Below are 16983 nucleotides of genomic sequence, written 5' to 3'. Positions count from 1 at the left end.
AGCATCATAAGAGGATAATTCCAAGGTATCACAATGCCACACACACTAAATTATACAAATCAAATAATTCTAATACACAGTAATCCATACCCAATAGGTTCCCTTTTAGATATTGAAAGGTTCCTGCTAGGTCTTGCATGATTAATTGGTATGGTTTTACCCTAAAATAATCAATCATTAATAAAAATGATGATGATCATAATAATAGTATACCTGAATCTTGTCACACCAGCTAGCAAAGTAACGAAGACTATCAATAGAGAATCCAATGTGAGTCTTGAGGGCTAATGTATACACAGCTCCTGAATCTAAGCTCTCTAATGTGGCCAATTCTTCTTTATGCTCTTCCATTAAATCAGCTAATCTGTACAGTATCAGTATCCATTATACATAGACTTCATTAGTGACTCACTTGTACATCAGTGCACCTCTATCACGAGCATTCATCTTACCCCATTCTCCTTCTTCAAATGCATACTATACACAAAAAAGGAGATATACACATATTAAATGATTGGTTTAATACTTTAGCTGCTTTGACTGCTGTGTTAACATCATCTACAGAAGCAGACTCAACTTTACAAATGACCTACACACACAAACACTCATTTATTATCATTGTATACATTAGTAATGACATACTGTTTCATCAGTAGGATTAACACAATCATAATCCTTTCCCCATGATGAGTTGATAAACTCTCCATTAACAAACAACTGGTTGGGAAATTGTAGTGTCCTTCCATTAGCTTCAATAGTTACCTAACACAGAAACACAATCAGCACAAAGAAAAATACTAGTCTTACTGGCTCATACTCAAACTTAGACGCTTGGCCACCTCCTCTGCTCCTAATTACAACTTCAGTCACAAACTCAGTAAACCTATTTTTAGTATAAAACTAGCATAAATTATTAACATTCATTCACTTTGGACTCATATAAACATTATCATTATCCATCGACACATCACAGAGGTCTTTTACTTCTTCAATTAACCTTGAGAATGATGAAATCAGATATACATGCAGAGTTTTATAGAGTTTCCCACAAAGCATGCTAAGTGAGCTAAAAAGCATGCTTCATGAGCAATAGTGCATATGGCATTTGAAGCTTTAAAATTCATAAAAGATCCAAATTTGATCAGAATCAGCTTAAACGTTCATACAACATGAGGACATGTACATAAGAATAAAGAATTCTATCCTAGTCAATTTTTGCTAAATTTTTGCCAAAGACCCTGTGGTACAAGGTGTTTGGCCAGATTTTTGAGCAGCTTTAAAAATTCATAGAAAATCCAAACTTGATCAGAATTAGCTCAAAGTTGATATACAACATAAGAATATGCATATGTATCAGAAAAATTATAAAAATGGAGAATTGCAATTTTTGTCTTAATTAATACCCTTTACTCTAGCCGCTTTGTTTTTTGAGCAACTTAACAATTCACTGACAAGAAGCTACATGAGCATGATGCCAAAATCCTATAAATAAACCCTGCATACATACCTTGTGACATCCATTGATGAAGCACCTGCTGCAAAGAAATCTGTCTGATCCTCTACTATAGAAAGGCTGAGTATACTAGACCATATACCCTAATATAGAAAGATAAAGAGAGAAAAAGAAAGGGAGTAGAGCGTTGATATATTGCAATTATAGTGAGCTGCTATTGATCTGACCACATACTATCAGTATAATTTAACTGGGCCAAACTGTGATGAACTATGGCCTGCTATACAAACAATGAAATGGCTATCTTAATTCCTTGTAATGCATGCATCAAATGATCTGAAGATAATAATGATCCAAAACTATAAAACAAGTTATTTAGTATGACTCCATTTAGCCTGTTAAACTGTGCATCTGACAAAATCAAAACGATTTAAATGGCTAACCCTCAATTTCTCTTGTAATGCTTCTTCTTCAGGACTCAATTCTAATTTCTCCACTTTCTCTTCTCTCCCCCATTTATTGGCAGGTATCATACGACCATCTTCCAACTGAAGTTGTGTTACTCTTATTTTCTTTCCATCAGATCCATACATCACTAAACCATTCTGTGTTATGACAGCTGGTTGAGCTAATCCTTCTATCTCAATCTCTCTACCAGTAACTGGCTCTCTGTCATCAACAAACACTGAACCATACAGTGTCACTTTCTATAAATTGTAATAATAGTAAATTTACAATTGATGTAGAGTCCTTACTTGTTTGTCAATCATGGTCCATGCACCAGGGACCTGCATGTAAAAAATAAATCAAAATTAAAATTAGAATTAATGTATCATACTTTGTCGGATCCACGAATAAAATTATGCAGTTCAAGTGCTGTTGTATTCCAGTTAATCTGTTAAAAGACATGTTTAAAATTAATTGAAAATAAATTATGTGCAGTACCTTGGCAACATCCTTTTTCTGCCACAATTGATCATACGTGGCACCCCCTTCCCATTGGACAATACGTGGAGCTTTACCATCTTCAATGAGTTTAACTGCTTCACCCTATTATCATAAAAATAATATTTTCTGCTTTAATAAGGACCATTATAATACTAACCATGGCTCTAATGCCTTCAGGAAAAAGGAACCTATTATACAGTGTGTCTACCGTATCATTTATATCAACAGTACAAGATCTCTGAAGTAAGATTGGTCCAGTGTCAAGGCCATCGTCTGCCCAGAAGATAGTGAATCCAGCTGTAGAATCACCTTCCATTAGTGTCCAGTTAATAGCTGATGCTCCTCTATGTTTCGGTAGAATAGACGGATGATATATAATGGATCCCTCCTCTGCTCCATCAATGACTTCCATAGGTATGAACTGAGTACAGAATGGTAGCACGTTAAGAGTAGCTTTTACACTTTTATACTTCTCATACACATCAGGTAGTAATTGACCTATCCCAGGATTCATGTGAAAACTACAAATTATTACTGTAGGCTAACCTTTCAATCTCCATCTTGGTATCTTAAATACAGGAGTTCCATCTTTCTCAGCTTGAGCTGCCAGTGGGTCAGGTCTACAATTGTTGTCTGGTACCGTAAACACACCAACAACATTCTTTCCCTGTCTCCTCAACAGACTGTACACCTCTTGACCAAACACAGACTGGCCTATGATAGCTATACGGAGCTCTTTAGCGAGAGAAGGACTCGTTGAAAAGAGTCTGGGTGACTGCAGGCATGATCTAGCAGCAACAGTAGCAGAGAATCTAGCAAGAGACAGAACAAAAGACATGTTTTCCGCAGTATGGGTGGGCCAAATTCTGACACACCTTCACAAATTCCATACTCATTCCGGTCTCCATGTTTATTTTGGATCCCAAACTAAAGAATTTTGGATCCAGGTTTGTGGCTCCGATAAACATCACCATAGCAACAGAGACACACCTACCAATGGCTGCTGTCGTTACCTCTACCTCTCCTGCAGCTTATCCTCGGATAATGTCGCCTTCTGTCCCACAAGCCACTCTCAGAGAGCCTCCTTCTCGAATGACGCTTCACCATAGCTCAAAATTTAAGGAAGAAAGAGCGCCTGAGGAGGAGGAGGACCACAACATATATGCTATTGCAGCAAGTCCAGTTCCAGTTGCAGAGGAACCGACTGGGGTTAGGCAGGTAGCTGAGACAACAACAAGGGAGAATAGCAAGCCGAGTTGCTGTCGCAAGATCATACACCAATTTGAAAAAGAGCACACCTTTCGTCCTAAACTCAACCCGTCCTCTCTGAAGATAGTTGGTCAAAGACAGCATCAGCCACTCTTGTCGAGACTGAGTGAAGCCAAAAGAGCTCAAGGAAACAATGCTCACTCTTACTTTGATGAGAACCTTACATTTTCCCCAAAGCTAAACTCGCTGAGTATTAAATTGGCACAAGAGAGAGCTGGTAAATTGCATGAGGTCCAGTCAAAAGCTTCTGCTCTAGCTGCTATCAGAATAGCAGAAATCCATTCAGAATACACATTCAAGCCTGCCGTACTGGGACGAAGCATACGTATAGCTGAGAAACTTGATATGGGATTCTTGGGTAGGCAACAACAGCATATTGCAAGAAAGCAACAACTGGTATGAGGCATGAATTAACATTTAATTTGTCATTGTGTAACTGTGTGTTTGAATCTGCTTCTAAAAGTATGCGTGCATATACATGTAATCATGCAAGTCTAATAATTATCGTATATCGGTTTATTTTTGTGGTAAAATATTTTCGTGAATATTACATTTTTTGCTCAATCATGAAAAGTTGAATTGCAAAATTCTGTATCTCCATTGCCACGCAGTGCAGTTTGCAAGCTATTCACAAAAAAATTATTCCGCAAAATCTTAGAAATGCAGGATTTGCGAAAAAGTTTTATCACGAAAATAACCCGGTATACAGTACAAATTGCCAATTATGTATGATTAATTTCAATCATGTGTTAGAAATATGCTATAAAATAAAAATTGCTAAATCAATTACAAATGGTTTAAGATAATGTTTTAAATTATTATTTTTTCTGTAGGCTGCTCAGGAGTATATATTACCTCCACAGAAACCCCCACCCTACAAACTAACACCACGTCTCAAACCAAATAACGCCAACCAAATAACATTATCTACTCCTCCTGTTGTAAAATCTCAACAATTCTCTCATAAATTATCTCGGAGAAGGCACAGAAGTCAAACAGCTCCGTGTCTCCCTGTGTCTGAGCTCAAACCAAACAAACCTGTTCTGTTGTTAAGGCAGGAATCAGACAGAGGAAAGAAACTACTAAAGTCTCCAAAGAACAAGTCTGTTGAAGAGAGTCCAGGTTTGCTACAAAAGAACTTTAAACAGCTTAATGAGGGGGATCGTGTGAAAAGGATTAAAGTGCAAGCAGAAAAAGCCATCAGAGTAAGTGTCACTAATTTTACAGCTCTCTAATTGCCTTATTTGCCTTCCCTTTCAATGTTATATTGATGTACTGTCATTTTTTGTTGCTGGAATTATCGTTGTCCATAGAAATTTATTTATTTGTAGGCAAAGAAAGTTTTCCAAATTAAGGGAGGCTATCAAACAATTCGTAAAGCTCTCAGAAGTAGAGGGTGGGTTGAGAACTGCTATCATTGTGATTACAAGACAAATATTCCGCCATCAAAGAAACCGACGATTGTCAGCCCTGGCAGTAATGATGATGATGATGATGTCTATGACAGTAGTGATGATTGTGACAGCAGTGACAGTGAGAGTGAAGATGAGAAAGAAGACGATGAGGAATACATGATGCTGGTAAGTAGTTTTTATGGTGCAGTGCGGCGGCAAATGTTTTAAAGCATAGGTGTTAGTGTTATTATCGACTTTACATGTACATGTACGAAATTGCGCAGATGTCGAGGGTTACTGGAGGCAGAGTAGAGGTTTCTAATCTATCAACTATCATGGAGTGTATATATCCAGTAACATGAAACAGCTGTAGTTTATCTGGTTGTACTATAGTGTGTGGGTGTATGAAAGACACAGTTGTCTATCTACTGGGACACTTTTAACTACCCCTCCTGTAGTCTCCATTACATGTATATAAACTTGTTGCGGTGCCTTTGATACACGCTCACACTATAGTACAAAGATACTTGGATGTAGATGTGTACTGCATGTACATGTACAAATGATTGTTTAAAATGTTAATAATTGTTTTGTATTTTTCTCTTTTTTATTTTCCCTTGTTGCTGACTTTCTCAATCTTTTATGTGTAATTTCAGTCGTAGTTTATTTTTTTCTGATTCTTTAGTGCAGGGCTGTTAGAAACTGTGAACCTCATTTCATCTGGTCTTTAAGGAGAGTTGATGTGCATCATCAGTACCTTAAGAAAGATCAAATGGTCAATCACTTCTCAGGAGCTATGTTCACAACTAAAGTACATACACTGTATTTACATTTGTACATGTACATGTACCTTTACAGTACATGTACCTTTACAGTACATTGTACATGTATGTGTACATGTACATGTATAATGAAATTAATAGAACTGTTAATTCTTTCTGTAGTTTGGGCTTTGTGAAAATCTTCATGACCTCCCATGGTATGGTGATGTTGATGCAGACACATTCTTCCCTCGGTGCTATCAACTAAACAACGATGAAGATAAAAGGGCATTCAAAGGTACATATGTACATGTACATACATTGTACAGTATAATTATTATTATATTGTGTTTATTAATAATGTTATACACAGAGGACTATCAACTTACCGCTGCCTTTAATGTACTGAAGATTATAGCCTGTGAGAATAACCCTTTGCTCTACTCTCACTATGGTTCAGTGTCAATGGTTGACGAGAGACCTCGTGTCATTATTTCATCATCTAATGAGTCAGTAAAGCCATCTAGTACCTCAGAAACTCTCACCACTTCATCTTCAAGCGCATCTATTTCAGCCCCCGCAACTCCTTGTGATAAAAGAACTCAAGATGGTGACAGAAACTGTATGTCCTCTTCACCAAAGAAGAGACTATCGCCAGTTGTACCTGAGGAGTTGTTGCTGCTGTCTATCAGAGAGACAGAATCGTTTTTATCAAGACTTGATCATGAAGATATTGAAGGATCAAAAACGCAACTCGTATGTGCTCACCTCTCTTTCTCTTTTCTTTCATCCAACCTCTTCTTGTTATTGTCTACTTTGCTTTCTCCTTTTTCATAATTTTCTCATTTTCTCTCCATCTCTTAATTACTCCCTTACTATATAGGAATCCTCTAAACTCACTCAAGAAGAATGGTGCCAGTTATTGGCTTACTACTATAGCCTCATATTGTAAGTATTATACTGTACATGAGATCAGTTAAGTGGCTCTGTGTACAGTTGTATATGGAGCTAATGGGATGGGATGCATGCACTCCATTTATTACATTCTTGTAGTTGCAATGGTGTCCTGTTTTGCTCAAAGTCAGATGCAATCAGAGCCGAAGAGCTTCTACTACAAGTATGCATACTGGCATATACATGTGCATGTATGTATTATGTGTGTATTAATGCATACATGTATTATTATAGCTGAAGAAACATTATCCTCAGTTATCAATTGATGGCTCTAGAAATATATGGATCATAAAACCTGGTGCTATGTCAAGAGGACGTGGTATGAATTACATTGTATTGTGTTATAAGTACATGTACATGTAGATTGTACATGTTGATACATGTATATACCGTATAGCCGCTTAATTTTGAGGGTACAAATTTCGTTGTTTTCGCGGATTTTCTGTATCCACAAAAGTTAATTCCATAAAATTATCCGTATTGCCCATAAACACTTGTGCTTTAAAATAAGAACCGTGAAAGTTAATTCGCAAAAAAAGACTCGTGGCCTGATTCACTAAAGTTTATTGCCTCGAAACTTTGTGACTATACGGTATTCTTATTTTTACATGTACATGTACATTATACATCTAAATTGTATATGTACATATACTATAATTAAAATGTTTTAAAAGGTATAATATGCAAAGATCACTTACACGATATCCTTGACTTTGTCAGTCCCTCAATTTTGATGAAAAAGAACATGTGGGTTGTCCAGAAGTACATTGGTAAGCATAAAAGGAATAGTATAAATAGACCTAGCTTTTACATTTTGCTTACTTATTACACAGAGCGCCCACTCCTTATATATGCAACTAAGTTTGACATACGCCAGTGGTTTCTTGTGACTGATTGGAACCCACTAACAATGTGGATGTACAAGGACTGCTACTTACGTTTCTCAACTCAGCTTTACAGCCTTCAAAAACTGGACACGTACATAATACTTCATACAGTAAATGATTGATATTAATTTCTCATTTTAGGAGCATTCATTTGTGTAACAATTCTGTGCAAAAACACTTGACCAATTCAGAAGAAAGGAGTGAAAACCTCCCTCAGGATAATATGTGGGATAGCAATACTTTTCAATCTTATTTAAAGTAACAAAAATGATCTATATAGTGCCTATGAGAGCCTCTGCCTCTGTGTGTGTGTGCTAGGAGTATTGGTGAGGGAGACAAATGGAGAAAAGTGATTTATCCAGGAATGAAGCAAGCTATTATTAGTGTATTGCAAGTGTCACAGGACAGAGTCATTGACAGAAAGGTATTAGAATTCATTATCGTATATTACTTTATTGCCAATCATCGCTCAGAATACATTTGAGTTATATGGAGCTGATTTTATGATTTGTGCCAACTACAAGCCATGGCTGGTGAGATCACTATTAGTAACATTTTTATACTTTAGTGCTAATATTGTTTGATTTAATTATTGTGTGAACTCTAAGGAGGCGTGAAACTCCTATATAATTATCAAATGCTCTGTCATAATAGTAATACTATTGTTATTTTTAATGATATTGTTTTATGTCCATAGATTGAGATTAACTCTAGTCCAACTATGGAGAAGAGTACAGCAGTCACTAAAAAGCTGTGCAAACAAGTGATGGAAGACACCATAAAAGGTATTGTAATCCAATAAGTCTAGTCTTATTTCCTTTCCTTATAAACTCTAGTTGTGATAGATCGTAAGAATAACAGAGATTGTGATATCGGTGCCTTTGAGCTAGCTTACAAACAGGTACGTCCAGTACGTGTCATGTAGCACAGTAATTATAGTAAAGGAGTGTCACTGAGCTAGTAAAATACTACAAATGCATCTATTGAGGTGCCCGTAGGGAGAAAATTCCTTCTCAGAATTAAAATAATTACTGCCTTTCATCAAGTTTACTACGCTACATGTACATGTGCATGCACGTACATGTACATGTGCACATACATGTACATGTATGATCTTTTGCTGTTCATTAGGCAAAGCTTGATGTACCTCCTTACATTGGCTTGCAGTTGACAGTTGAAGGTTCGGCTATTAAAGGTGTGCCAGCAAGCAGATCGTGGAGAGGAAGACAAACGGCAACAACTGTACCTATTATTTTCGGTCAACAATAATTATTTTTTCCAACTCAACATTACTTTATTTATTTTGTTCATGAATCTTATTTTCTTTTTTTTTAACTAAAATAATAACGAGCCACTCCTTCAAAGCACAATGTCTACTTTGTTTCTGGCCTTGTTAGCTGTGTCTAGCTTGTCACGTGAGTTTTTAACTAGCTGCCAGTAGTTTATGCATTCTTCTCGTGTGTAGACTGCTTGTCTGTGCCTGCTGCACCTCCTCAGCCTTCAGCTCCTCGTGATGTAATAAGCCTCACATTCTTGGTCTGTGTGAATGATACTTGGGGCAACTGCATCACAACTGTTAAAACACCTCCCATTAAACCCAACACACCATGGAACAAATCAGAAAATATAATGGTTGGTGATTGTGACCATGGACCACTACTTTATACAGTACAGCAGAATAAAGGTGATTATTGTGCTGCCGAGTCCTGTACTTTACATGCAAATCCAATTTTTTTCATGGCAAAGAAAAGCAGATTATTTTTTTAAATTTGCTTGTATTTAAAAGTTATTCCACCCAGATATTATGCATGTATGCACAATAATGTGAGTATTTACGTGAAAAGTAGGTTTTCAATTACACACAAGTATTCACACAAATTAAAATAGTAGATTTATAGACAATTTCCATAATTATTATTTATATTAACTATTAGTTAATAATTAAAAGCAGGGTTCTGGGTATAATTGTAATTTAAGGGTCAATTAAAATTACAATTATGTAATTGTAATTGAGCTTCACCTTAGTCAGGTGAGGTCAAGCCCCACCTGACTACTTCAACCAGTGCTATTGTAATTTCAATTTTAATAGCTAACTACAACATACAGATACACAAAAATGTTCTTACGTATAGCGGGAAATTTTGGAATGACTAAATTTTGGCGAATTGCTAAATTTTTGTGATCGGTGAATTTTAATTTGGCAAATTTGTGGCCACGTGCCATTGAGCATGCGTATAATGGCTCAAAATGGCAGATTTCTATTTTGGCGAATGGCTATGCAATAGCAGATGATGAAAACAGCAATAAGAAAGGTAACAAAAGCATTAGCCTTTTAATATTCTACATTTAAGCAAAAATTAACAAATGAATTACCAAAATGTACAAGAATTTGGGAAACAAAATGTAAATGTGCATACACAAATATTTGCCAATACATACAAGTACATACTTGATATGTTTTATCCTAGTAAACACAAAAATTTCAGTACACGTGCAAATTTCCACCCATGCAATTTATGTAGCCTGGCTTGTAATCATGTGCTCAAGCAAATTATTGTTAATAAATCCACCACATCAAAAGGTAGTGATATGCAGCATATGAAACGCATAAAACTAGTTTATTATTCTACCACTACAGGTGGAGCAGACGTTGTTGTTACTTTCTACTCATCTGTAATTGAGGATGCATCACACCCTGAGTGTACCATTTCATGGGATTTTAATTATCTAGTACCAAAGCCAGGAGGCAAGTCGTATACAATATAATAACATAATATTAATTTTTAAAAATTTATTTTCAGATCAATCTAGCTCTTTGTTGCCTGGCTGCTTTGTGGCTGATTCACGTGAAGGATATCACATGACATATTATTGGTTTTATATTATTGATTGGTTTACTGGCTGAATGAAGCTATGCAATTGATCTGTTTCTTATAAAAATTTGATATTATTTCAACAAAGGCGTGGGTGTTATTTGTATGCGTGGGCGGGTTCAATTAGTAGTTTAGTACACGTGACACAGCAGACTCAGGAAACACAGAAATTCAGGATATAATAATGGAAGATTTTCAAAGGGAGCCTTGGTGAGTTGTAACTTGTTACACCTTAAAATGAGTGGGGGATGAACCATAAGTGTAGTGATACTATTTTAAATATCATTAAAAAAAGAATATTTCTGGGTGGTGTAATTAGACATGCCCCAGCCTAACCAAACCTACTTGTCACATCCTAGTGGGAGCTTTCACTACATGGACATGTTTGTGATATAAAATAATTGCTCTTGTAGTTTTACAATAATTACATTTATGCCCACATATATCATAACTATTATCTTTATCTGCCATTTTTATATGATTAGTACAGTACTACAGACGTCTGATTGAATGCTGCTCATATCTGATCCTTCCCACCCTCTCTTTCTATATCCCATGCAGTTTTTATTACTGCCTTTTATCTCTATTACCTTTACACATTTGCCCACATATTTCAATTTACAGTGGCAGCATGTTGGGGTTTTATCAGTACATGTACATGATGACCATACACCATGAAACAAAGTTTCATGGTGTATGATAGCCTTAAGATTAGCCATTCAGTTTGTGGTGAATAGTAAATTTCTTTTTGAGGAGCATTTATCCAATTTTGTATGGTATGACTTGACAACCATAATTCAGTTAGCTAATTTGGTTTTTTAATTTAGTGGAATGGCTTTGCATTGTAGTAGCATTATGATCATATTAATCTTCTCTCTTTCTCTAGTCCATGGCGTATACTAGAGGATTGTGGTGGAGCTTTTGCTATGGGTTGTATTGGTGGAGGAATATTCTCATTTTGGAAAGGCTACAAAACTTCACCACCTGTACGTTAATTGCATTATTTACATTATCAGTGTATCAACCTCATATCCTGTATGTGTGCATGTGACTCTGTGTGTATACATCTGGGCATGAAGTTATCTCCTATAGTTTAGACTCCATATGTCACTTCTAATGAGATTTTTATTGATTTACTTATTAGGGGAGCAAGTTGAAGGGTAGCATATCTGCTGTTAAGGCAAGAGCTCCAGTCCTTGGAGGTATGTGTTTACATTATATTGTGTGTACAACGCAGTACGTAATGTATCATTAGTGTGTAATTACATCGGATTATATGTGTAGGGGTGCCTTTGTATCAGTGTGTACATGCACACTCTTCTATATTGATGCTGCATGTGAATATTGTCCTTCTTGAGATATTTAATAAATTATTTTATTAATCTGTGGTATTGGTGTAATCCTTTAAGTGCTGACATCCTTAACCCCAAGTACATGTACTTATGTGGTCTCCATTCCTCTTTTGTAAACCAGCTTCCAACTTCTTGCTTGTAATGATTACATTATTATTATTATTATTTCTCATTCTCCTTTGCTTCTTGTCTCCTCTGTCTTCCCCTCTCTCTTTTTCTCTATTTTTAGGTAATTTTGCTGTCTGGTGTGGTCTATTCTCATCACTTGACTGTACTCTTATTGCTCTACGTAACAAAGAAGACCCTTGGAATTCTATAACCAGTGGAGCAATGACTGGTGCTATATTAGCTGCTAGAGGTTGGACTCATTTTGCATTCATGCACCTGTGCATTTTTGCATGCATGTCTGTGTGGTTACCTTAATGTGTTTTGTATAAACCTCTAGGTGGACTCAAGGCTTCATTGGGTGCTGCATTTGCTGGTAAGCACATTTTATCACATTATGTAGTATGGATATCATTAATTTGATTTTTGAGGTTCAGATACAACAACTGCTTTATTAGTGCATGACTTTGTGTTTCTTCAAGTATCCCATAGGACTATGCTCCCATAAGAAATACTAGCATATAGCGTTGAATGTATAATACCAGCCTGTTGTATAGAATAGACTGGCAGATGTCTTGAGGTATCTCTGATGTCCTCCCAGTTGTAGGTTTCAATTCACCTCTCAGTAGGTTTTTCCCATCTCTTTGAAGGTTTCCTTTGAAATATGAGTAACCATTATTATTACTTTTTAATATTAGTCGTAACCACATCGTCATTTGTTGAGTGTGCATTGCGTTATTCATTTCTTTTGACTGACTGGGTGTGTCTGTCATGCATGCGAATATGTATGTCTACTCAGTCGTAGTAGTTAAGGGAGACATAAAGGCAGCCACCACTTTGAAGTGTTTTACTCTCTTCCTCTCTAGGTGGATTAATATTAGCATTAATTGAAGGCGTCGGTATAGCCATGAACAGAGCTGCAGCTGATCAGTTTAAACCAGGTTATTACACTCTGCACACAACAGAAACAATACACTAGTTCTTGCTTAAGCATTGTTTTCTCAATTACTCTTGGTGTATATATGCACACATAAGCCCTTATATGCAGATAATGTCCTTTATTTAAGCTATTAATTGTTCGTTGTGTAGTTATGCCACAAGTACCAGAACCATCTCAACTGTCTCATAGCAACACAAGGAATTATCCCTCATAACCAACCACCAGACGTTATTATTACATTATTATTGTGTGTTGTATCATATTACCTCTTGGTCATGAATTGATATACTCTGTGGTATTCAAGAGGTTAGCTGAGGATTATGTATGAGGATGTGGATAGCCTATTACTGATATGCTTTCTCCAGCTGCTTCCTTACTTATGTAGGAGGTTATTTCTTATTTCATATAATGTGCTTGCACCCTTATGTGATGTGTGTAACAGTTTTGTAAATGGTGTATCTCCTCTTCCTGTTTGTTATTGCCGTTTATGGATAGGCTACTAAGTATCAGTTGTTAATGTCTTTATATGGTATTATAGTCTTAAGCAGCTGGGAAACTATGTACTGGCATGGTTTGTAGCCCTTTTGCTTGGTCTAGTGCCCGTAGTGAAATATCAAGGGGATCTCTGATAACCTTTGCGTGAAGGCTAATGACATTTGATACGCACTAATTGATATTTGAGTGTCACAACTTCCGTTTAATTTAACTCAATTCCCTCTGGGCATGAGCTTTTTCAATTTCTCCTTTATATTTTTGTTTCCCACTCCCTCTGTTTTTTACTACCTCCAGCTCTTTCATTCTTCATTTTCCCTCCCTGCCTCCCCCCCAGCGTCCCACCCTCCCCTCTCCCCCACCTCCTCTTCGTGTTAATAGAATTCTAAAGACACAAACATGTGTTAAACAGAATAGCTTCGTTGTGAAGGCTGCTGTTTGCGAAACAAGTATTTTTATGCTTAGTGTTAATTGTCAGTGTGTTTTGGTAGATGGATGTGTGCTAATTGAGCAATGCCCTCTCTCATGCCATTATGTGTAGAAATATTGACGTGTTTGCAAACAAACCTTGTAATTTATATAGAAAGAATAATGTTGCTATAGATAGCAGAGAGAGATTTGTAGCACATTGACCTGTACATATGATGGCTATGTGAGTAAGGCAGTCTCATTTCTTTAGTAAATTAGTGATGATGTAATGATGGTTCAAGGATGGGTGGGATTGTAATAGTAGAGTTAACTTAATATGAAATTTGTATTTGTACTACAATGCAAATAAATTACCAGCTCATTTTATGCTTCTTGCTCAATTTAAATGTGTTCCTGTGGACTGAAGCTTCAAAACGTTTCTCACTGTCAACAAAATTACATTTTAATTATGTAGTTATTCGTGGCATGAGAGGCTATCATTTGATCAAATTAGAACTGTTGACAGTAGACAGCACAAGATAAGGATGTACCTGTATGCGTGTTTATATGATGGCTACAGCAATTGTAATTATGCGTGAGAAGTTGAGTCAACGCGTGATTCTGTTTTGCATCATCATCATTGTTTATATCAAGTGCTCTGGCGGTGTGGAGGCATTAGCTTTTGAACTGACTGTTAGGTATGAGGGGAATGGAGCCAGTCCTTTTAAGGCCATTAATGCTTTTAGTGCAGTGATGAAGACGAGAGAGGAGTGAAGAGATTGAAATTTGTTTTAAACAATATCCTATTTCAGCACTCCATGAGGCATCCTATTGTTCATTGATCATATTAACTTTTAAAAGTAAATGATTACCTTTGTCAAAGTTTGAACACAGTTCTTCTATAGAAGGTTACTGTTATGAAGTGACCTTTTAATCTTGTGCATCCGTGCATTGTACATGCATGATATAACTTTGTTATTGATCGGTGCTCACTCATCTGAATTTTGATTTCCTTTTAAAGTCTTTTTAACTGCATACTTTATCAAGTGTATCATAACCATCACTTTGTTCAGTGTTTGTTTAATTCTGCCAAGATGTTTTTATTAAATATATAATTCATAATAGAAATATATGTATTATAATAATTACAATAAAATAAAAAAATTAAAATTAAACACTTTTATTTACATATAGTAGTGATATTGACTTCTATTGGAGTCCACCAACTATAAGCATTCTGTTACATGCTTCTTTAATTTAAAGAGTTGCCTGTAGCATAGTGAACCTGATGCTCCTGAGTAATCAGTTTCATTACAGTCGCTGCCTTCTGTTATAAGTTGGCATTTTTTTCCAAAGCAGTTGAGGTACTTGTCTGACCCTGACCCGTCACTTTTGAAGTAAACCAAATCAGTTGATTGGATTCGCTTTCCTAACTTCTTGTCGACAGCAAATATTTTCAGTTTGTGTTGACTGCAAATGTCTCTTGTGAAGTTCGTGATGCTTCTTCCAGTGTTGTCGGCACATTGTGTTAAAGTGCAGTTGCCTCTACTGCAGTCCATCCAATAACCTGTCCTTCTTGATGACTGCATTGCAATGGTATCGCCATCTTTGATGTATCTGTTCTTCCTGTTTAATGCGAGGTACATTACAAAGTATTGCTCCTTGCATTCGTTGTAATGCGTCAGTGCTGAAGGTGATGAACAATTGTCTTTCTGACAGTATTCACCATGGCATGCTAGATTCCAAAAGTTAGTGTCAGAAAATGGAATTGTCATCCTTGTTTCTATGGAGAGAAAAATAATAATAATACTCTGCTGTATAGTGTACAAATAGTACAAATTACCTGATCTAAATGATTTAGAGACTGTACATGTTGGAGTAGGTTTAGGAAGCTCGGTAGAGGTAGTTGTTGCTACTGTAGGAGTGGGAGTTGGAGTAGCTGTTGTGGGGAGAGGAGATGGAAGAGGGCAAGGATCATCTCCAGATTCATCTATTTCAGCTGTATAAACAAATTACAACAAATAAAAAGTGTCAGTGAATTTATTATTTTATCTCACCTTGACAGCCATAGAGCTTGTTAACTCTTAGCTTGTCTTTAAAACTAAGTCCGTGCCTTTGCCCCACTTCTTTTATGCAAGATGGGAATGGTTTGTAGATGATTTCGATTGTAGGCTTTCTTTTATCAATAGCAAAGGCTGTCTCAGGGTAATGCATGACACTTCCAAAGTCATACTTAACATCAGCTGAGTTTGGATGATTATAAGTTTGGAAATTGGTTTTTGCAGATTCCTTAATGTTGTCCCAAATGATTTTAATGTAGTTCTCTCTATCTGGGCGGGTATGTTCATGCCAAAGACCGACAGCGTGTCCCAGTTCATGAAGGGCATGTCCCACACCTCGACAAGATGATGAAATGGACACTTCTTGTACGGTTCCGACTCTGCCAATGTAACTGGAGCATCTATTATACATGATAGCACAGATAAATTTCATAATAATAATATGGTGACAAGCTTACCCATCCGTATCTGTTAGCAGCAAGTATGCAGTGGTATTTTCATCTGCTCTTTGAAATTCAAGGCATGTTTGTTGCTCCCATATTCCAATAGCTGTCAAAAATGTTTGACTAATCTCGAAGCCTAATTAATTATTATGATGATGATAAAAGTAATTATTATTACAATTTAAAATCATAGCTTACTTATATTTTCATGAAACTTAAAGTAAACTGTGCCATTAGGCCACAATGTGCCACTGTATATTGATGGATTAAGAGCAGGCTGTTTGGCAATGATGGGCAAGTCTTGCATTACCGAACGTCTCTTCCTATCTCCATGTATCAACTTAATGTCACCTTCAAAGAGGTCTCCCTCCTCACCTATAATAACAAAATCATTGATAATGATTTTTACAAAATGGGGGCGTTTAGCTTACCTGGTTCTTGAACAACGTCCCTCTGAAGTCGACTAGTTTGTTGGACTGGTAGGGAATAGACCAGAAGGTTGAAGGACAGCACGTAGACCAAGCAGGCGCGATACAGAGAGCTCATCGTGAAGGAAATAGGATAAATATACTGTATACACTAAAATCTAATGAGTTGTACAAGTTGTCTCGGCTAGTTTGTTCTGGCCGTCAATCTGCTGCTCC

At 36.5% G+C, this 16983-nt stretch overlaps 5 protein-coding genes across 5 annotated transcripts in view; 3 read left to right on the top strand and 2 right to left on the bottom strand.

Moving 5' to 3' along the window:
- Nucleotides 1–3281, bottom strand: part of LOC100636359 (cytosolic 10-formyltetrahydrofolate dehydrogenase-like) — a 5479-nt gene extending 2198 nt beyond the window's left edge. Inside the window, exons 1-15 of the mRNA XM_003383948.2 lie at nt 2948–3281; nt 2559–2899; nt 2399–2503; nt 2292–2348; nt 2209–2241; nt 1897–2160; nt 1508–1596; nt 929–997; nt 808–883; nt 643–762; nt 527–589; nt 413–477; nt 214–364; nt 91–161; nt 4–45 (exon numbers count right to left, since the gene is read on the bottom strand). Coding sequence (XP_003383996.1) covers nt 4–45; nt 91–161; nt 214–364; nt 413–477; nt 527–589; nt 643–762; nt 808–883; nt 929–997; nt 1508–1596; nt 1897–2160; nt 2209–2241; nt 2292–2348; nt 2399–2503; nt 2559–2899; nt 2948–3239 — 1838 coding nt within the window. The 5' untranslated portion in view covers nt 3240–3281. The remainder of the gene's footprint in view (nt 1–3; nt 46–90; nt 162–213; nt 365–412; nt 478–526; nt 590–642; nt 763–807; nt 884–928; nt 998–1507; nt 1597–1896; nt 2161–2208; nt 2242–2291; nt 2349–2398; nt 2504–2558; nt 2900–2947) is intronic.
- Nucleotides 3282–3292: 11 nt separating this feature from the next.
- On the top strand, nt 3293–9033 carry LOC100636233 (tubulin monoglycylase TTLL3-like). The gene is made up of 17 exons (XM_003383947.3): nt 3293–4066; nt 4504–4875; nt 5002–5250; nt 5750–5875; nt 6009–6123; nt 6199–6581; nt 6709–6773; nt 6879–6942; nt 7014–7098; nt 7454–7549; nt 7613–7757; nt 7808–7924; nt 7985–8090; nt 8140–8199; nt 8364–8451; nt 8503–8567; nt 8798–9033. The coding sequence occupies exons 1-17, from the start codon at nt 3308–3310 to the stop codon at nt 8933–8935; spliced, it is 3033 nt and encodes a 1010-aa protein (XP_003383995.2). The 5' UTR covers nt 3293–3307; the 3' UTR covers nt 8936–9033.
- LOC109593807 (uncharacterized) lies at nt 9026–10611 on the top strand. Its single transcript, XM_020008904.1, has 4 exons — nt 9026–9081; nt 9132–9350; nt 10305–10412; nt 10468–10611. Exons 1-4 carry the CDS (start codon nt 9036–9038, stop codon nt 10569–10571), a joined length of 477 nt encoding a protein of 158 aa, XP_019864463.1. The 5' UTR covers nt 9026–9035; the 3' UTR covers nt 10572–10611.
- A 39-nt stretch (nt 10612–10650) lies between these two features.
- LOC100634847 (mitochondrial import inner membrane translocase subunit Tim17-B-like) lies at nt 10651–13246 on the top strand. Its single transcript, XM_003383936.3, has 7 exons — nt 10651–10749; nt 11426–11525; nt 11684–11741; nt 12121–12249; nt 12337–12372; nt 12863–12937; nt 13086–13246. The coding sequence occupies exons 1-7, from the start codon at nt 10724–10726 to the stop codon at nt 13148–13150; spliced, it is 489 nt and encodes a 162-aa protein (XP_003383984.1). The 5' UTR covers nt 10651–10723; the 3' UTR covers nt 13151–13246.
- Nucleotides 13247–14990: 1744 nt separating this feature from the next.
- LOC105316653 (high choriolytic enzyme 2-like) lies at nt 14991–16972 on the bottom strand. The gene is made up of 6 exons (XM_011411718.2): nt 16771–16972; nt 16538–16714; nt 16355–16475; nt 15894–16297; nt 15680–15835; nt 14991–15619 (listed from the first exon to the last, which is right to left on the bottom strand). Exons 1-6 carry the CDS (start codon nt 16883–16885, stop codon nt 15063–15065), a joined length of 1530 nt encoding a protein of 509 aa, XP_011410020.1. The 5' UTR covers nt 16886–16972; the 3' UTR covers nt 14991–15062.
- Nucleotides 16973–16983: the final 11 nt, after the last annotated feature.

Source organism: Amphimedon queenslandica, unplaced genomic scaffold (assembly GCF_000090795.2).
Source record: "Amphimedon queenslandica unplaced genomic scaffold, v1.1 AMPQUscaffold_13504, whole genome shotgun sequence".
NCBI classification, from domain to species: Eukaryota; Metazoa; Porifera; class Demospongiae; order Haplosclerida; family Niphatidae; genus Amphimedon; species Amphimedon queenslandica.
The sequence above is the reverse complement of the archived record's forward strand: the minus strand, read 5'-3'. Positions and strand labels throughout refer to the sequence as shown.